The 20,857-nt window shown below is 46.9% G+C and overlaps 2 protein-coding genes across 4 annotated transcripts; both read right to left on the bottom strand.

Moving 5' to 3' along the window:
• Window positions 1-797: 797 nt before the first annotated feature.
• Window positions 798-11,521, bottom strand: LOC130259316 (cytochrome P450 2W1-like). Of its 3 annotated transcripts, none has more exons than XM_056503500.1 (9): window positions 9,563-10,002; window positions 7,844-8,006; window positions 5,910-6,059; window positions 5,672-5,829; window positions 5,070-5,243; window positions 3,941-4,082; window positions 3,352-3,536; window positions 2,731-2,872; window positions 798-2,183 (listed from the first exon to the last, which is right to left on the bottom strand). In XM_056503500.1, the coding sequence occupies exons 1-9, from the start codon at window positions 9,758-9,760 to the stop codon at window positions 1,993-1,995; spliced, it is 1,503 nt and encodes a 500-aa protein (XP_056359475.1). In that variant the 5' UTR covers window positions 9,761-10,002; the 3' UTR covers window positions 798-1,992. The 3 variants fall into 3 exon arrangements, with proteins under 3 accessions (XP_056359475.1, XP_056359476.1, XP_056359477.1); XM_056503501.1 differs by lacking the exon at window positions 9,563-10,002 and adding an exon at window positions 10,954-11,521 and having other exon boundaries at window positions 804-2,183; XM_056503502.1 differs by lacking the exon at window positions 9,563-10,002 and adding an exon at window positions 10,788-10,933 and having other exon boundaries at window positions 804-2,183.
• Window positions 11,522-12,173: 652 nt separating this feature from the next.
• LOC130259315 (cytochrome P450 2K4-like) lies at window positions 12,174-20,322 on the bottom strand. The gene is made up of 9 exons (XM_056503499.1): window positions 19,962-20,322; window positions 17,621-17,783; window positions 17,307-17,456; window positions 16,863-17,023; window positions 16,224-16,397; window positions 15,598-15,739; window positions 14,860-15,047; window positions 14,248-14,389; window positions 12,174-13,868 (listed from the first exon to the last, which is right to left on the bottom strand). Exons 1-9 carry the CDS (start codon window positions 20,157-20,159, stop codon window positions 13,681-13,683), a joined length of 1,506 nt encoding a protein of 501 aa, XP_056359474.1. The 5' UTR covers window positions 20,160-20,322; the 3' UTR covers window positions 12,174-13,680.
• Window positions 20,323-20,857: the final 535 nt, after the last annotated feature.

Below are 20,857 nucleotides of genomic sequence, written 5' to 3'. Positions count from 1 at the left end.
GACAGGCACTTTATTTAGTGGGGATATATTCAGCTGTGTAATTCAGTGTGCTGGGGAGGGATCACTTCTATCCATCTGCTGACACAGGCACAAGGAGGATGCATTTTTCAAAGGAATCAAAGGAACCTGTTTTCCTTGGGTGCTTGCAGCTCTGCAGGCTGCTGTGCTGTGGAGGAAGGGATCCATCTCCCTCCTTCAAAGCCAAGAACCCGAGAGCCCACAGCCAGGGGCAGGTCTGAGGTTCCACCAGTGGATTTGTGCAGAGTGGAGCCCAGCTCAGTGCTGCTCCCTAGAGCACTACACTGCTGCCTTATCTAACTTTTGAGTTCACACTATTTTTGGGGGTTTTAACACTGGAGCAGTCCTGGCCTTTCTCAAGCCAAAAGCCAAAAGTTTTGGTTTTTTTTTTTTTAATTTCAGTAAGACCAAGACTTCCTTCACTGAGTTGACATATGGTTTGTTCCCCAGTTGCTTTACCTGTCTCTCCTTGCCTTCCCATCCAAAGCCAGCATCAGGGAGGCTGTGGTGGCAATTTTTAATTCAGTCTCTGCAAGGAAGAGGCAGAGAAGGGAAGAACTGAGGCTGTCTCACAGCCCATAGCTGAGGAAATTGCCCTGGTGAAAACCACCCTGCAGGCATGGAAGGTCTGTTTACTAGGATGAGCATATGCTCACCCATGAGATACAGCTAACATTATATCTGTGCTCACTCTGGGCTCAGGACCAGCCTTTCATGGTGTTTGCATTTCTGTGTGCTGCCAAGCTGGGTGCCAGGCATAGGAAATGTAACGAGGACATGGAATTAAAACTTTATTGGGTTCCCATGGAGGGGAAACAAACAAAATGATAAAGCACATGGTAAGAAAATGCATGTGGAGGAGTGGGAAGTCACAGGCAGATAAATGGATGGAAAATTGCCTCAGCTATAAGTCAGCTGGAATAAGGAATATTGTGGAATATGATGGCATGTGAGAGTGCTGCAGATGGAGACAACAGCCAGGCTGAACTGCAGAGGGAAGGAAGCCAACCAAAACCACCTCTCATTTAATCCCTGATCCCCATTCTGTGTGTGTGTGTGTGTGTGCAGAACCAGCACTGTGAAATCTGACTGCATTTGCAGGGCAATTCACAGCTGGTTCCAAAGGCCAGGCCATCCCAAACACCAGAATGACTGTTGGTGTAGGCTCTTAACATTAACCAGGATATCCAAAGAGAGGGAACAGTCTTTGCTGCTGTTTAACAAGGTCAGGAAGGACAGAGATGTGTAAAACCAGCAGTGGGTGTAGTTTATTTTTCTGTGTCATTAGCCCTTTATGACCGGATGCTGGTGCAAATCTCATGTGGCCTCATGGTTTAAATTGCAGTCTCAGAAATGCAGCTCCTGTTTTGCTCTGCCTGGGGAGCAGGGTTGAGCTGGGTTGCAGCACTCATCTGAACAGGTTTGCAGACTCTGGGGCATCTTCCAGGACACTGCTCCAAGGCAGAAATGACTTAGTCCTCAAATCACATGAACCAATCAGTTTTTTCACTCCTGGTGTTCACCTTGGCTGCCTGGTGGTGAAATCCTGGTAGGATTTTGCTGTGGGCTCTGGAAAAGCTCAGGAGGTGTCTGTGGATGGCTCGAGCATATGACCCACTGATTCTTTCTGTGGCTTCCAGCAGAGCCTGGTCTGTTCTTCCTCAGGATTCTGGGCAGATTTCTGTGGCAGGGTGAGCCCTGGGAGCCTGGGTGCTGTCCCTGCTGCTCGTGGGCTGCAGCCTGGTCCTGCAGCAGCTCCGTGCACTGTCTGTCTGGAGAGTGACTGCCGGCACCACGGTGTGTGTGTGCATCTCCCCACAGCACAGGGGCAGAGAGCAGCCCTTGGGGGATGGATGGAGCAGGGAGGGAGTGCCTGAGACAGTGGGAGGGGATGTGGTGGTGTGGCAGGAGGGGGGATGGCGAGTTTGAGCAAACCTGGGGTCGTGGACCCCAAAGCTCTGGGACAAGCCATGGTTATTCCCTCAGGACAGCACAGGCTGCCTGGGGCTGAGGCCTTAGTGTGAAAGTCGTCTGGGGGACAGTGAGGTCCAAGTCAGCCTCTGACACGCCCGGCTGGGGCCGGAAGGTGAATGTTTGGAGCAGCCCCACGAAGAACACGAACAGCTCCATCTTGGCCAGGCTCTCCCCGATGCAGTTCCGCCGCCCTGCGGGTGACAGCACAGCGTTTGCTCCTGGAAAAGCCCAGCTGCAATGTCTGCCATGGACACAGCATCTGAGATGTGCAATGGGAGCAGGAGGGAAACCTTGAAATGCACTGAAGCGTTTTGGACTAGAGGGGCCTGTGCTGCTAAAGGCTCCTGCCTGGTCTCTTCTGTCACAGGGTTATTACACATTTATGGTGTGCCCACTCCTTCCTCAGCTCTTCCAACCCTCTCAGCATCTTTAACCCTTTCTTTTGGAAAGCAGCCTGATAGAAGAATCCCACCACCTTCCAAAGTGGAATAGTTTGAAACTACTTTTCCTGTGGAATTTATCTTTATATACCACTTTTAGATAAGAGTGTGTTTCTTCTTTATCACCCTTCTTTGTGCTATATTTAGCAGTGGCAGAGCTGTGCCCTGAGAGCAGCCACTTGCCCAGATGCAGAACAACTGATTCCATTTAGTTATTGACTGAGTTAGACATGGAGACCTCAATAATATGTTTTGTAATGAAAAGCCCCAGCTCTGTGCAGACCAGCTCTTTAGTTACCTGTGGAGAAGGGCAGGAAAGCTCCTTTCTTTACAAAATTCCCTTCAGCATCAAGAAAGTGGTTTGGGTTGAACTGATGTGGTGTCTCCCATTGTGTCTTATCCAGCAGCACTGAGGTAAGGGATGGGATTACAATTATACCCTGGAAGAAAAGTACACAAAGGCACAAAAGATAGCTAAGTGCTGTTTTGGTTCATTTTCTTACACAGACTTTGGTGTCCCAGTAGATTTGCTCCACCTGGGACAGATGGAGACCATGAGGGTTTTATCCCATCATCCAGCAGAGAGACATCAGTGAGATTTTCCCACCAGGATTGAAACTAAATCCCACATGGTGCTGTGAAAACCTCAACAGGAGGGTAAGATCCTTCAAATTCTCTGCAGATACTTGACTGTGCAGATGCAGCAAGGAGGTAAACCAGGGCTACTCATGGACTGAGGAAATCCTGAGCATGAGAGGGACTGGACTGAGCCCTTTGACACACTCTGGGCTCAGTATAGAAACTCTTCTGGGGATGGTTTTGGGCTCTGTCCTGCAATTTCCTTTAAGGGAACCACTCTGCAGTGGCAGTGGGGAATCTGGGGAGGGTTTTGCACTCCTGGGAGGGAGCAGATACCCACCTTGGGAAGGAAGTAGCCCCTGAAGTGGGTGTCAACAGCAGTGCAGCGGGGCACGTGTGGCAGGAGGGTGATGAACCTCTGCACCTCGTGCAGCACCGCGTTGGTGTAGGGCATGTTCTTCCTGTCCTCGTAGGTGGCCCAGCTCCCAGCCTTCACTGTCCTCCCAATCTCCTCCTGAACCTTTTCTGCAAGGAACAAACAAAAGGGATGTGTCCCAGCAGGGAAGCCAACTCCCTCCTTGGGTTTGGTTTGGTTTGAGGTGGGGGAAAAAAACCATTTTTCCAGAGTTTGAAGAGAGGGGGATTCTTAAAGCAGCAGTGTGTGGGTTTCCCTGCTCTGTTTAATTCAGGCATGTGGGTGGGTTGTTTCCTCAGCATCATGCTCTGATCTCCACTCATCCTCTCTCCTAGCAAGTCAAAGGGGCTATTTTATTGTGACTTTGATCAGCACCTAGTCACATTAGGAGTTCATCACAGAGGAGAGCTAGCATTCAGCTCTTAAGGCAAAAGAGCTGCTGTGGATCTGAGGCCAGGCCTCTTCCTTCCCCATTTCAGCCTTGCCATGGATAGGGGAGGTAAAAGCTGCTCACTTTGAATCTCTGGGTATTTCATCATGAGCAGGATGGACCACTGGAGCGTGGTGGCAATGGTCTCTGTTCCAGCCATGACCAGGTCAAGTATGGATGCCATTAAGTTGTCATCATGGAAGAGGCTGTCTTTCTTGTTCTTCTCCTTGAAAAACACATGAGGTAAGAAAAGTCATGAAACCATCAGTCTGAGTATTCAGCAAGCTTGGGAAATGCTGCATAACCTAGAGCACAGCTGGCTGTGGTTTTGTGTTTGTGAACTGGGTGATAAAATAGACCTGATCTTGAATGCACAGCATCCACCAGAGATGGAGCACCACAGATGGAAGGCTTGAGGGGAGTTTTGGTTCAACATCCATCTCCCCTGGAAGCAGGCTGAAACCCAGAGCCAGCTGCTGTTCACACACTCAGCCTTGCAGGCTTGGAAAGAGCCTGGGCTCTGCCCTGAACAGAAGCAGGTTCAGCTAATCCTAGCTCTGAGGGACTCTGACGGGATCCTCAGCTTTGAATCCCCAGCAATGCTCAAAATCACCTTCCAGGCCTTTTCTGCCTGGGCTTTAGAGCTGTGCTAACTCCTCCTCCACACAGCTGAGTAGAATACTTAATGCCTAAGGTCAGCCTGGATGCATCTGGAAAGAAGGAAAAGCTCAGATACCAAATATTTTGTGTTGAATGAAATCAACTGATGTGTGAAACTGCCGAGCCTCTGCTAAGTAAGATGCAGGGCAGGGTTTGGACTTGTACTGATGATTTATCATTCAAGTACTTTAAGGGGATCATTCATCTTGATGGAGCAACAGTATCAATGATTAATTGATTTGTTTTCATAGAAAGAAAGGCAGAGTCAGCTTTCATGTGAATTCATGCATTTTCTACCAGAAGCAAGGAGTAGATCTCACATTATTAGTGCTCTGTTTCAGGGGCAGACTGAGAGTAGCTTTTGTATCTTAATTTTGATGGAAAAATATACCAATTGTAAGAGCCTGGCATGTGATTTAAGTACCACTGGAGTAACAGCATGGATTTGAATAGATTTACATGACATGACTGAAATCAAGACTCAGCAACTCTTTTAGGCAGAAAATCCAAAGGAAACTTTGCAAAAGGCCAGCAGAACTAAGCAGTGCAATACCTCTTGCTGTTTGAATATCAGTGCATCGATGTAGCTCCTCACACTGCTCTCATTGACATCCTCCCTGCTTGCCTTCATGTACTGCCTCAAAATGGCACGCACATCGTCGATTTTCTTGAGCATAATCTTGTGGGTTTTGAAAAGAAATCCCAGGAACGGGTAGAAATTGAAATACTAATGAAAAATTTAAAAAGAGAAGCATTAGGCCTGCAGAAATACCACACAGAATCACATTGGTACATGCTGAAACAGCTTTTTCTTAAGGGACAATGTATTTGTTGAGTTTTGTCTTTAGGAGCAATATCTCAGCATCCCAGGGACTTCCCAGGCAGATTTTCATAAGCTAAAGCAACCATAGTTCAGTTCTCATTTTAGTTCCACACAGATGTGCAGGATGGGTCAAAAGGAAAGTAGGCAAGGGGAATCTGGCAGCAGATTTTGGTGACCAAAGTGGCATGTGGAGAACTGTCACATTTTAGGTGTGATGGCTGGTTCTGAACATTTGAAAACTGCTGAAGTAAATTCTATACTTAATGTGGCTCACGTGCCAGCGTAAAAAAAAAAAATAATAAAATTGTTTATGTGTGGGACAGGTTACTTACATTTAAATTTGGGGATCCCAGAAGAATCATAACTTCATCTATGAGTCTTAAGAGAGTGAGAAACGTGGGGTCCTTGTAGTCAAACCTGTCCCCGAAGAGCAGGACGAAGGTGACGTTGATGGGAGCGCAGTTGAAGGAGGGCAGGCTGAAGGGTTCCCCTGCAGCAGGAGCAGCATGGCAGAGCTGTGAGCAGCGGAGCAGCCGTGGCTGGGCCGCCCTGGGATTGTCCCCAGCTCACCTTTGAAGGATTTGATCCTGTCGATGAGGAAGTGCAGCTCCTCGAAGACCCTGCCTTCCATCAGGTGCTTGCCCATGCCGAGGTTGCGCAGGCTGGACACGGTGAACCTGCGCGTGCCCCGCCACAGCTCCCCGATGGAGAAGAACAGACCTGGCAGCGAGGAGAGACGTGCTGGGCTCAGGCACAGAGCCCCCCACGCCAAACATCTCCACAGCTGTTCCTAATGCCTGTTTGCACGTGGATTCAGGGGCTCCAGGTGCCCCCTTTCTGTGCGCCTCATCCCTGTGCCCTCTCAGCTCCGCTCTCCTGTGGTTTGGGAAAAGCAGCTCCCTCCCAGCTCAGGCACCCCAGTCCTCTCCTGAGTGGCAGATGGGCAGGTGTGGCTTTAGACCAGAGTGGGTTGGCTGTAGAGCTGGGGGGAGGTGTTGGTTTGAGTCAGTCATGGGATATTTTTGACCCTGCTGGGTGCAAGTCTAGGGCCACAAGCACCTTGTGCCTCTGAAGCTTCTCCCTTCATCCCATTCTACTCATAAAGGTAATTTATTTGTGTGGGATGGGATAATTCAGGCTCCTCAACCCTAAACTGTTTTATGGGGATTCCCAGCCATGCTGTATTTTCAGCAGTGACAAAAATACTGACATTTTTGTGGAGGTTCTGAGCTCATGCCACGATGATCTCTAGCACCTCCAAGAAAGGAATGGATATTTCATCCCATCAGAGTGCTGTAAAGAAATAGTCGGGTCAATAATCCAAAAACTGTCTCAGATTGTGGTCAGTTGAAAAGCTGGATGCCAGCACTTCACATCTTCATTGTGGCTGTGAGACTTTTAAATACGCTTGCTCTTCTGTTTTAAAGCAGTGTAGTTTTAATTTGGATATGTCAAAGCAAATTTCTAAACTACAATTTTAAGTTTTTCTTTCATTTATGCAATTTCATCTGGATCGTTCCTTCTCTTAGAGCATCTTCACAGTCAACAAATTGGCATTTTCTGAAGAAAAAAATGTTTAATGGGAAAATTTGTGACCATTGCTGCTTAACAGCCCCTGAGAACTTGAATCTTTAGGTCACCTCTAAGTGCTTTAGACTTGGGCTGAGAAGGTAGATGTGAAAGGACTTATGGTGCAATACTGATAGGCTCCCACAGGGATGTTTTACATGTAAATTAGCTCTGAAAAATACCTTTCTGCTCATGGATTCCTTTTATTTATGTAGCGATAAATTCACCTATTGATATTATCGCTGGGTAATTTAATTTCTAATTCTAATCCCAATTTCAGCCTGTGACTGGCATATAAAGCTGCCTTTTGGTTCTCCCAGCTGAAGCCTCACATGAAGCAGAGGATAGACAACTCAAAAAGTCCTCTGAAATAGTCAGGGCTGGAAAGTTACCTTGGAAAAACTGTGGGGTTTTTGGTGGGGATGAATTTCCAGCCTCAGCCTCTTGCTTCTGCCTGAACCTGTTTCAGGCTGGTCAACCTGAGAACTTTAGTGGGGAGGCAAAGGTGTGGGAACTGACACAACAAAGGCACTGGGAGAAAGGGAAAAACCCAACAGCTCCCAACAGCCAAGCCAGGTAGTCCAAAGTCTCCTGGAAACGTGCAGAGGGTTCATAAACACGGTGGTGACAGCGACATCTCACAGAGATTAACCCCACAATTGCCACAGTGCCTTCCAAATCCCACTCCTCCCACCCCCCAGCTTTTGGGATATGGATGGGCTGCAAGTGCATCAGCAGAAATGATGGAAAGCCAGGACTCATTGCATGCAAGGAAAGCCAAATGTTTGCAGCCAGTTATCTTCAGAAGGGCCAAGGGGATGTTTAAAAGCTGGGCTCCAGGGATGCACAGTTAGGCTGTGCCTCATCATCACCACCACCACGGGCACTAAGAGACAGCACTGTCCCTCCCAACCCCCCACTCCTTGCTCTAGTACCGTTTCCATTCTGAATTTGGTCAAATATTGGAATGGATGGTCTGTCTACAAACTCCTCTGTGTAGTTGACAAGCGCCTCTCGCACAACTTCGTACCCGGTCAGGACCACAACTTTCTGGAACCCAAAGTGGAGGGTGAAGATGGGGCCGTATTTTTCTGCAAGCTGGAAAAAGAGGAGAGCTGTGATGGTCAGGAAGGGAAGGAGCATGTACAGAACAGCACCTCTTGCTGTGTGAAAGGTTGTTTTCCATCCTGGCATCCTGCTGGGAATGGCTGCAGAGTCCTGCCTGCAGAAGGGCACGTGAGAGCCAGAGCTCATCATGGTCAAACATGAGGCATTTTGTACAGATGCCTCACTGGCACCTCTATGGAATTCAGGCTTCTTGGCATGAAGGAGCCCCTACCCCCATCAGTGCATCACTAATCTGGTTTTGCTGTTAAGGAGAAAATTAATGAAAAACAAACAAAAAAAAACCATCTAAAGACTGGACCTCAAATGGCAGCTGAAGTGGGTAAACTGGAGGAAGACCAAAAAAGAGAAGATAGTTCAGTGCAACTAATGATGCTGTCACACAGTGAAAGCTTTGGTCTGATGCTCCTGATGCACTGAAGAACTCCTGCATCCTGCTAGAGCAGAGGAGCAGTGTCTCTTTCACAGGACAAAGGGGGCACCCATCAGTGCCCACCCACCAAACCCCAGTCGGTGCCAGCTGCAAACACCAATTTTTGCTCTGAGATGGGTGAGATGGAGGGATAACCCCCTGGAGCAATCCCAAAGCAAAGGCAAACACAGGCAATACCACACAGAGGTAACTGCAAAGCACGTTCAGAGCGTCTGCCCAGCCCTGCTGGGTAAACTGACCCCAACCCTGACACTGCCCATAACAGCTCCAGGTGCTGCAGCCTCACCCCACGGCAGCAGCAGCCCCAGCAGCACGGTGTTTGCTGAGCCCTGCTGTCACAGGAGCCACCTGTGGACACCTGGCTGTGACCCCCCTGCTGTTTGCTCACTCTCTCCTCACCCTGGCGTGGGTCAGCCCCGAGGGAGCCACCCCCAAAACCAGGGGAACCCACCCCAGTGCCCCAGGAACAGCTCACCCTGCACCCAGGCACAGTTCACCACCATCACAGGGTAAGTTGTCTTAATTACAGCTTAGTGGAAGAGCTCCCAGGTAATTCATTCTGTTCCTTAGCACAGCTTTCCCATCTCTCCCTTGCACTGCCATCTAGACTTTAATGCATATCCCATTCATCAGGAGGGAAAGGGATTTTGCAATGGAGTGCCTGGGTTTGGCTCTCTCCGTGGCAGTTTTGGGGTCACTGCATTGTGGAATTCCTCTTGCCAGATCTCCAGGGCACAGGGGAGGGAAGCAATTTAATTCATGTTAGTTATATCCTAATGCTTTAAAAGATTTCTGGGTGTCCAAGCTGTCAAATTAATATTTCAAACCCCACAAGCATTATAGGCTTCATGTACATCATCACAATTACATGAAGAAATCCCATATTACCCAGAGGTCTTTTTTAAATGGTTGATTGCTCCTAAATTACATTGCATCAACACAGACATTGACTGGAAGAAGCCAAAAAAAGATACTATAAAGCAATTTCCACACCTTTACAATTCAGTTTGAATTTAAAAAGACAAAACGTTCTCACTGATACATCCCAGGCAGTGTTAGAATCTATGAGGGTCTGGGTTAGGGATTTTTGTCCTACCTTCATTAGTGATTTATCTTGCCTTCTAAGATCCACCAAGTGCAGGTTACCAATGATCGGAAGAGGAGTTGGACCAGGAGGTAATTTAAAAGCTGACTTTTTATAGCCAGTTGAAAAATAGGTTACAGCTAATAACACTGCTGCACACAGCAGACAAACTAATGCAGGATCAGAAAAAAACGAAATTAAAAAAGACATTTTTTTTTTTTTTTTTTTTTTAGTAATAATCTGTTTTTTGGGGTTAGAAGCAATAAAAATGCAGTGGCACTGTTCAGTTTCTGCCAGCTGGCTCTCTGTTTGCTCTCTGCAATTGCTACAAGCACTCAATTCTTATTAAGGTTTGTAGAGTACCTAAATAAATACTGCATACTCCACCCTCTTTAAACACCTCAGAGAATGTGGTCTAAGCAGTTTGCAAAGCCTGTCCAGAAGTAAAGAGAGTTTCAAATTACAAACCCATGCATGTGTGTGCAAGAACATACACATGGGAAAAGGTGCTTGGCATTCCTCTATAACCTCCTCCTCCCTGAGACCTCAAGGTCCTTCATTAGCAGTACTATGACCCTCCAAGCACTCTGCTGACACAGGGAAATAAAAAGGCTCTTGGAATCCTGTTAGAACCTCCAGATTCAGGTTTAGCTAGGATTCGAGATCTCCACGCTGCTAGAGAGAAAAATCAGTATTGTTACAGGAGACTTTGTCTTTCTTGGTGTCAAGTGGAGATCAAAGGTTGTTAATAATGGTAAAGCCCCAACTATCCCTGGGGGGTTGTAGCCCATAAACTTCTTCATAAAGTCAGCTCTGCAGTGCCTGGGAGGGCTGTGATTTCAGACTTTGTGTCTGAGGTAGAAGACATGTAATAGCTAGCCACAGAAAATTAGCTTGGATCAAGTGATCATGAGTGGATTCATCAGTGCAATGGAAAGACAAAATTAGATTTGAAACTTCTGGGAGGACTTCATTTTGCAAGAGCAGCTTCTAAGGGATGGAGGGAAGAAGTTAATGAAGACAGCTGGTCTGGCAGGCTCCAGAAGGGGGACAGGACAGGAGAAGGGAATGATTTCAAGCCAAAGATACTAAAAACCTGGAGCTTGCATCCCTTATAAAGACTTAAGCCTTTAGAAAATAATTGAGGTCTACCTGGTTGAATAGTGGTTTTCAGGAGGAAGTTTGGCATAACCAGCCAAAGGAATAAAATCATTCAGGGAAGAAAGGGCTAACTTACATGATGAGGAAGCTCAAGGCTAAAGGTACATTTGTCCAAAGGTTAGATCATATAAAAGCCATTATTCAGCCTTGTAAATGCAGAGAAGGCAAGGAAGGAGGTGGATCTGATCCAGAGTGGGGCATGGTCAGCAGGGTCCTGGAGCGAGTGGCTGCTGGGCACTCACCAGAGCTGCCTGTGTGGTGTGGAGATGTTGCAGCACAACAGCCACCCAGAAGCAGAAGCAGCAATTGTGTCGCAACATTTCTGGGATTTATTTTTTTATTAGTTTCCAAGAAATGGGCTGGAGGCGACGGTTTCCCCCAGAGCATGCCCAGCATGACTCAGCCCTGCCTGCTCCACGAGCTGAGAGGCAGAGGGGCTGTAAAGACAGGCAGGAGGATCGTGGCTGGCACAGGGTGCAGGACGTGGGCACTGTGATGAGAACTTGCAATGGCACATTTTGCTCTCTGCCTGGGCAAAATGTTTGTTCCTGCAGGGTTTTCTTGAACCAGCAGCACCCTGCAGGGCAAGTGTTAGGTGTTGTTGCTGCTCTCCTGGTATTTCATCCTTGCCCTGGGAGCCTCTGAACTCATAAAAAGGCCTTTCAGAAAGAAACTTAAATTATCTCTGAAAAGCCAGGGGGAGCATATTGTGGTTTGTTTTTTTTTTCCAAGCCAGGCTCTGAGTGCAATGCATTAAAATGACAAAGGTAAGTAAAAGTCTTGCGATGACAAGAAATTCCTGTCTCACTAATGTGTCTGCTACGTGTTTCACTCTGGAGCTGCTGCTACGTGCTGCCCTGCCTGAGCACACAGAGGTGAGCACAGAGCACCTGCCAGGCACTGACACTGCTCTGGGTGCATTCCTGGGGCAGCCAGGCCCCTCAGGGTGCTGGTGGCCCCCTTGTCCCTCCATCTCTCCTGCCCATGTGGCATTCTGCCACTGCTTGTCACCCGGGTGGTGCTCGTGAGGATGTGGATTAAAAGCAGCCACAAACTGCCAGTCAGCCAGCCTGGGCCACTCAAACACCAGCCCTGCAGCCTTTAACTTAAATCCCCCAAAATCTCTGCACCTTCCCTGCCAGTCCCATTCTTGACCAGCAGTGCAGCCTCAGATAACTCCTGCTGGCTTTTACTGTGATGGGTTCCTTGTAAGCAAGGGCAAGAGACACAGGAACCACTGAGAGGGGCCACATCCTCCTTCACACAGCAGTTGTGATTTTCTGGAGTTAGAAATCCAGCTGTTTTCTTTGAGGTGTTGTGGCTGTGAGCATTGCTCACTCTGTGCTGGCTGCAGGCTGCCCATGGATCCCTGTGCTCACCTCCCTCGTGCAGGGGTATTGAATGTGGTGCAGCCCAGTTTTATCAGTTTGACCTGAAATCAACTTCATACTGTCACACCAGATAGATCAACAGCAACAGAACAAAAATATTTAATGATTAAGTAAGTGATAAGGTCAGGCTTGCAGCAGTTAGACTGCAAACAGAGCAACAGCAAAACAAACGCAAGCAGGCAAAGCAGCAGGGGCTTCCTTGTGACAGAGCTGGGACTCCCTGAGCTGTGCCCAGGAGCTGGAGCTGGGGCTGAGCCACAGCCCCTGGCCAAGGACAATGCCAGTAGAAGGTGCAGAATCACTATTAGAGTTCTTCCTTTAGCACTGTGAACTAAAGCTAGCAAGCAGAACAGTGTCTTGGCCAGAGGCTGCTGTACTTTGTCATCCCTTCATATTCTCTCCCCTTTCTTTCCTTCCATTTGCAGCACAGCTCAGCTTTAGATGACAGTGACTTTAGTTTGATGCTGTAAAGGTTTACCAAAACTGCCCCATTTTCAGTTGAATACTGTCCCTATTCACCACAACACACCCAGTAATTGAGACTGAAGTTTGGAATTAAGAGCCTGTGGATGATGGTTCACCCTGCAGCCAGTGCAGAGAGTGAGAAATAAATCAACCTTGTGGGAGCTGATTCATCCCCTGAAGGATCCTTTCTCTCTGTGAAGGGTAGAGAAGACCTACAGAGCACGTACAGCTGCTGAGCAGGGCTGAGCCTGTCCCAGCTCTCTGGCAGAGCGTGGCAGTGCTGCTGCCCAGCCCCAGCTCCAGCCACGCTGATTCACAGACTCTTCCCTTGCCATGGCTGCCCATTTTCTGCCACTTTGGGGATCTAAGATGGCCCAATAAGGGATTGGACAGGTGCCAGAGCCAGCATGAAGCCAGGAGAGGTGAGGGAGTGGTAGAAATGCCTTTCTTAGCAGAAGCGGAAAGCTGCTCAATTGGCCCCATCATAAATGGGCTGTTCAGCATGAAGTGCCTGCTGTGAGGTGGAAAGAACCCACTTCCCAAACCACTTAGATGTTTCCTGATAACTGTCCTGTGCCTGGGTCTTGGCATCAGCCCATGTTATACCCTTGTGTCTGGGACTCTGTAATAAAGATAAGGCAGGTTGTGTCGCACAATGGAAGCTCAGTCTGAGGCTCAGCTGAACAACCATCCTGAGGAGATTTCCAGATCTTTTCAGTGTCTCTTGTCTCCAGCTGGGCCATCCATTACCAGCTCTGCTACAGGGCTTGGGCTTTGGGCTGAGAAATTCCCCACAGAGGCTGTCAGGGGAGAGCTCTGATGGGTTACATCTATAGAGGAGGTTTGAAGGCATTTCACTCTTTCAAACTGTCCTGAAAACAGCATTTCTGATGTGCTGTTCCAGGAATGAATCAGAGTTTCTGAGAGCAGAACTCAGAGCTGTCCAAATTATACAGACATTGCAAGAGCTGTTGGAGAGAATGTCAGGAATGAGAGAAAATAACAGTGCCTGGTGTCTTCCTTCCCCTAAAGCTCAGGGACAGCTCTTCCCTACTCTAGCTAGATTTGCTTTAAAGCTTGAAGTGTTCACTACTCTAATGCTGTGCTGTTTGATCATTCACAGGGCACAGCACAAACCAGGTGAGGCATGGGAGTCAAGGTAAAGCCAACATCAGCAGTGAGATCCAGGTCTGATTTATCCACTCCTGGAGGGGGATGGAAAACAAATTTGCGGAGCAAGCCTGTAAAGAAGAGGAACAGCTCCATTTTGGCCAGTCCTTCACCAAGGCAAGCCCTTCGTCCTGAAAACAACCAGGGGAGAAATTAGTGATCAGCACTGGAACTGTTAGTGTTGATGTCTGAGATCTTCTAAACTGGAGGTGCAGTGTGGAAGAGCAGGCTGCTGAGGTAGGAAATTTTCCCTCCCTTCTCCCAGTATGTTAGAGGTGCTACTGGTTTGGTCTCAAACTACACAGAAGTCTGTAGATATATGAAATTGTTCAGTGAGTGTGAGTAAATCCATGTCTCCCATCTCTCCCAAAGAAGAGGTGGTTACCTACACCAATGGTGGACAGGAGAAATGACCAGAAATCCCTTATCCTCTGTTCTGTGTGCCTGGCTTTCAGACTTTCCTGAAAGCAGGGGGAACTGCCATTAGCCTTGAACCTACACCCCTCTTACCTACAGAGAATGGAATAAATGCTTCTCTCCTAATGAAGCTCCCATTGGCATCCAGGAAATGGGAAGGGTTGAACTGATCCGGGGTTTTCCAGTGTAACTCGTCATTCAGAGCAGAGGTCAGCAGTGGAATAATCTCAGTGCCCTGAAAGGGATCAAAGAAACTCATGGAAGAGGACATCACTCCCTTACTTGAGCCTGTGTTATTTTTCCTAACGTGAAGAGGCAAATAAGACATGACAAATAGAACTGGGGAATGTTTCTCTGCCCCACTGTGGCTCTGCCTGTTCTCAGTAACTGCTGTTTTATTTTTTGCACCACAAAACATTCCTCTCTTACAAAGTCAGATCTTTCAACAAAGGTGCTGGGGTAGAGGTTCCACATTTGACATAAAAGATTCAAACCAGTGTGATTTAATTAAATCTCTGGTTAATCATGATTCAAACAACTGTACCAGACCACAATCTATTGTGTGTTTATAATAATTATCCTGGATCCAAGACAAAGGGTCACAGCACAGATTAAACCATGCATCTCCGTGTCTTTAGTAATTTATGCATTTCTTCATCTGCTTTAAAGAAAGCTGTGAGGATGAGCTGCCAGCCTCAGACTCACCTTAGGAATCACATAGCCTCGGAAATTCACGTCTCTGGGAGTCGATCGTGACACGCCCATGGGGACAATGTTGGCAAACCTTTGTATTTCATGTAATACTGCTTCTGTATAAGGCATTTTTTTCCTGTCCTCCAGCCTAGGCAGCTCTCCTGGTTCGATGACATGGTTCATTTCTTCCTGAATCTTTCCTTGGAGGAAGGAAAGGATTAAGAAGCTGATAACAATCTCATCTTGCAACTGAAATGGCGACCAGTTTGGCAGAGACGAAGAAAAGGGAAAACTGTAAATATCTGGGAAGGGCAGAAGTGGGTAAATCAGGGCATGGTGAGGTTCTTTCAGGTTTGTTGTTGAGCTCAGGGAGCTTGAATGGAGTCACTACAGTCCATCTCATGCCTGACTCTCATTACACACCTTTGTTACCCCATAACCTTCAACAGAAACCAGATCAGAATCAGCTCCTGAGGAGACCTTTAGTGACGTAAGCCCATTGCCTGCAGGTGAATAATGATGGGGGAGCTTTGCTGTGACTGTAGGCTGCCCCTTAGCCTCTCCCACTTGGCTGGGCTGGTTTATTGCAATCCAGCTGAATAAAATTCCTTTGAAAAGCCAACGCTTGTTATCTCCTTCAGAGCACTCAGAATAATTACTCTAGGCAACACTGAATGAGCTCCACTCCCTTCCACAAGCAAAGCCTTAAGCATGCAACAATAAATTGTACAAGAGACTTGTCCTCCTTACTCTGAATTTCTGGGTATTTCATCATCAGGAGCAGCCCCCAGCGCACAGTTGTGGATGTAGTCTCAGTCCCAGCAGCAAAGAGGTCCAGGGTTGAAAACATCAGGTTTCCATTGCTGAATGCAGTGTGTGGTTTCTTGGACTCCTTCAAAACATGTGGGTAAAACAGCAAGTGATACCCATATGTGACTGTGTTGCCACTATTTTTATCTGCATTTTAGCCTTTGTGACTTTCTATGTGCTGGAAAACTTTTTAGCATTAGGGCTATGCTGTGTGGAATTTGTCTGGTCCCAAGCATATCCCCAAGTCTAGATATTAGAAATAATTCCAATAAATTGGAATTTATTTAGTACAACACAGTTTATCACTGTATCATTTTTGCAGGAAGGTTTGGGATGAGCTCCTCCTTATGTGTGCTGAGTGGGAACTTACTTCACCCTTGTAGGATGTCTGGACACCTAAATCATTTTAACCAGCAGTTCCATGAGCAAATCCAGCACAGCTCAGTGTATGAGCTTTGATATATCCTGCTCACTACAGTTCTTCTGTTTCCACTCACTCCCAGTCCCTGATAGATGGCCAGTCCTAAGAATAAGTCAGAGCTAAGCGAACAGAAACACTAAAGTACCTGTTTTTGCTTCACCAGAAAGGCATCAACAAAGCCTGTTAAGTCATTTTCATTAAGCTCCTCTTGGTGTTCCTGGAAGAGCTTCTGGAGAAAAGCATTCAATTCACTGATGTTTTGTAGCACAGTCTTGGAAGCTCCACACAGAAAGCCAAGGGATGGGTAGAAGTTGTATAACTGTGGATCAAGAGAGGTCTTAATATTAATTAGCATTTTTTAACACATACTGGTATTTCAAATCACACTTCTGGTCCCTTGTCCTATGCCCTGACATGTGAGGCTGTAATTCCACCCCTTCTGCAGTCTAAGGAGCTCTGGATTCCTGCAGAAATAGAGTGTTCTTTCTGTAATTCAAGGAGCAGGTTTGGAATTGTGCTTCTGCTCTTCAAAGAGGGTAAAGCTGTTCATTTTGTGAAGACTTTGGTTTTGTTTTGTTTTGTTTTTTTCTTTTACTAATAAGCTTCAGGAGTCTGGAAATCTGTGCATTGAAGATACAGAACAACAGGTGTGTTCTGTACAGGCTGACTGGCTGATAATGTTCTTGTTCTAAAGAAGAAAAATGTGGGAGGCCAGGAGAACAAATGCTGGAAATGGGATGGCCCCATAAAAACTAACAGGTAAAACATAAAAGTAAGCTCTTACCTGAACCATAGGGGAGCCCAACAGCTTAGTATTTTGATTTATCATCTTCAGCAAAGTTAGAAATACTGGATCATCATATTCAAACCTCTCTCCAAACAATATAGAGCAGATGACATTGGATACAGCATTGTTGAGTATCATTTTTGTATCAAATGGTTTCCCTGTATTTCAAGCATGAAAACAAATGGCAAAATGACTATGCTCATTTCAGTCTGGTTTCTTATGGAAATGTAGTCCTGAGCTCCCAAACAAAATTCATTCCCCACCCAGAATTCTCAGCAGGGAATTCTGTTTCAGTGTTTTAAGGCCTTGGTTCAATAACCTCCTGCACTGTATGCTGAACTTTAACCACGAGATACCATTTGCTCAGAGTTAAACTTTCATTAATCTTTATTGTTCTGCTAGACCAGTTCTCTGTCTCTGGAGGAAAGACTTGACACTCACCATGATAGGATTCAAAATATTTGATAAGGGAATTTACTTCCTCCAGGATTCGGATCTCAAGGGTTCTCTTTCCCATTCCAAAATCTCGCAATGTAGACAAGGTAAATCTTCTCAGAGTTTTCCATAGCTCTCCATGGCTGAATGCTATGCCTGAAATAAAGGTGTAACATCCTTATGGCACCCATGGTTCATAAATGTTCTTACACACTGGTACCTCCTAAGATCACAAAAAGTGATCTATAAGAGGACAGTACTCTCTGCTGTGAGAATATAATGAACAGAGACAAAATTTATCCAAGCAAAAGGTCAATTACCATTTCCCTGTGTCATTTTCCTAAATATGGGTATTTCTGCCCTCTCTCCAAACTCTTCAGCATGATTTAAAAGGGCATCCTTGATGGTTTCATATCCAGCCAGTACCACGACCTTCCTGGGTCCAAAATGCACCGTGAAGACGTTGCCATATATCTTGGAGAGCTGTCAAGGGGAATAGATATGTTCATTCAAAGCCAGATCTGGACTCAAACACTAGTACTGGCCACTCTAGGTGGCTTCTAGACCAAAAGGAGGCTCTCAGCCCTGCCTGGTGTCTCCAGGTGCTGCTGTAATTCAGGCAGTGAGCAGCAGCTATCGATTGCCAGCATCTCTGCTTGCCCTGTTTGCACAACAAGGTGTCTGCTATCACTGCTCTATCAGGGCAGCCAGAACAGTGCCATTGCATTCCTGTGGTGTTCTGCAGTAACAGGCCAGCAATACCACCTTGGGAGCTGCTTAGAGAATGCTGTAGCAGGCAGACCTGTTTATTGTAGTGCTGGTGACCTGAGGCAAGCGGGCGTGCACACACCTTTGAGGCTGAAGCCACAAACACTGCACAAACAAAGCCAGACAATAACTCTTTCTTTCAGGACAGCACTTGTCTCTAATTATGGCAAGGTGGGTAGTGTTGCAGTCATCACAGAATTATTTGCTGGCCACCAGAAACTTGAATCCTACTAGGAAGCATATTCTGGTAGATAATGTCATAGGAGTGTTAGGCTTTTATAGCAAATTAAAAATGAATCATCTGTTACCCTGAAAGGTGGCTTTGACAAGCTAATCATTCATTGGTATTTTAGGCTTCGTTTAAACACACTGCAAGCCATCCACTGCAAATGTCTTCTTGTTTCTGGTGTGCCTGGGTTACCATTTTCCATGCATTAGATAGATTCCACAAATTGAATTTCAGATTAGAAGCAGCTCCCGTTATTATGCCAGACAAATTGAATTTGTTTTCATCAAACAGTGGTTTGACAGCTTGGGAGATAACATTAGCACTGGTTCCTTCATCCCTGGCAGCTCACAGAGAGTGTGGCAGGCCCAGGGGCAGGGAATCACAGCTGCCTCCCAGCCTTCCTTTGGCCATCTCCTTGCATTACTGCTTCTTGGCATCCACTCTGGTTTTACTCAGCAGCACAAATATTGGATGTGGCAGGCCTGAAAGCCCAAATAAAGCTTCTTGGTAGATTATAGAAAATTAGTCTGGTGCTGTCACGTGACGTTTGTACCATAAAATCTCTCGGTACTACCAGAAATAGTTCATAAATAGTTTCATACCAACATCCTCAAACATACCCAGGATCAGAGGAGAGCTCAGGACCAGAGGCCAATCAGAACTGATCTCTACACAATCCTCTGCCCCATAAATCAAGGCACATGAGCACTGTGTGCCTGCTGTAGGAATTCTGTTCTTTGGCACACAGGATGCTTCTTCTACAGCTAACTGGAGGATTGCAGTGTCTGCACTGCCCTCTCACTGCAGATGTTCAAGTGGCTGAAGGAGTGCTCTGGGGACCAGCTTTCCCCCACCACAGTGTCCAGGAAGCAGCACACACACAGAGCAAGATCCCTCACAGCACCTCAACTGTCTCTACAGCAACCAGATAAAATCTGAATTCCCACTGAATTATCCCCAGGTCCCTTTGGGAACACAGCAGACACTTTCTGAAACAAACATTGCCCCTGGCTTTTTAATATTTAAGTCTTTTTTTCCCCCTCTCTTTTAGAAATATAAGTATTCATAGAGAAGAAGGAATTTGTTTACTTAGACATATAAAATCCACGCATTGAGTCCTTAACCACGCTGAGCAGTGTGTGCATGGGGAGGGCTGGGGAGGCAGAGTTGTGCTTTGCATTGCAGAGACACAATTAATTTTGGGAAAAGGTGTGCATAGGACATCCCCTTTCCCTCTGCTGTAGGGATGATACCTTTTCTTGCTTCATCCCTTCCATCCACCCATCTTTCCTAGAGGTCTGGTGGCAGGGAGACATCTCTTGATGGCAGCAGCCTGGCCCAACTCAAGTCTTTTACCTGCAGCCTCTGAAGGGCTCAAAACACCAAAAATTTGGAGTGGATTGAAGGGGGTGTGTGGTCTACTCTTGAGTGTGTATAAAGACAGGAGTGTATTATATTCATATATAGAAATAGGTGTGTGTGTGTGTGTGTGTGTGTGTGTGTGTGCACCTCTGAAGGTAAAGTCGTTCTGCCAGCCTGCCCATGTGCCACATCTCATTGCTGCCCTCCACACAAAGGAAACACAATCCCATCTCTCTTTGCCCAGCTGCATTTCTGGTGGCAGGAATTGCACATTCGCCCCTGGCTGCTCGCTCAGCCCCTACCTCTGTCAGCGACTGGAACGGCTTTTTCAGGTCCACCACGTTCAGGTTCCCGATCAGAGGAAGAGGTCGTGGCCCAGGGGGCAAATTGCAAACTGACTTCTTGGAGCTGGAGAGAAAGTAAAGGAGAGCAAACAGCCCTGCTGCCAGACAGAGCAGCCAGCTGGAGCCCACGTACTGCAGGAAAGTCTGCACAGCCATGGCCAAAGCCAGGTGAGGGTTTGAGCATTTTGGGGTCCCTTTATAGCCCTGCTGTCATTGCCTGAACACACCTTCTGGGGAAGTGGTTTTACACAGAGTAAAGGGCTCTGCAGACTTGTTTACGTCCACTCAGACCAGATGTACTCCATTTTCCTGCCAAATAAAACACCCTCTTTTATTCTGAACCATGGATTATCGTAATCTAGAGCTCTTATTTCATCCACAACACTGGGACGAGGTGTTTGTTTTCCAGCGAGGATCTGTGTTATGGGTGTGTTGTTCTCCACGTGATTTAAGGGTCACAACTCAAGGACAGGGCCCATGCTGGACTGCTGTCACTGTGCCAGGTCACAGGACTCAGCTGGACCACTGGTGATGCAATGGAGGAAGCAGGACACAGGAGGGAAAGCCCAAATAATGCATGGCCCAGGGGGCACCTGGCAAGCAAGCCCTCAGGGAGGGCAAGGCTGACCACAGAGAGGCTGCAATGGTGGTTGCATGAAGATGTGCTAATTCAGGATTGCTGACAGGAGCAGATCTATTTACAGGTGACAGCTCTGATTCTTTTTGCTTTCCTACCACCCCACTAAAATCATCTCCTTGAGGAAATCAGTGTTTTTATTGTCTTTGTCCCAAAAATCCTCTACCAGCAATCCCAAAATGCCCCTGAAACCACCTCAGTCACTATTTGGCAATTT

This window comes from Oenanthe melanoleuca, chromosome 14, assembly GCF_029582105.1.
Source record: "Oenanthe melanoleuca isolate GR-GAL-2019-014 chromosome 14, OMel1.0, whole genome shotgun sequence".
Classification (NCBI taxonomy): domain Eukaryota; kingdom Metazoa; phylum Chordata; class Aves; order Passeriformes; family Muscicapidae; genus Oenanthe; species Oenanthe melanoleuca.
This window is presented reverse-complemented; position numbering and strand designations above follow the sequence as displayed.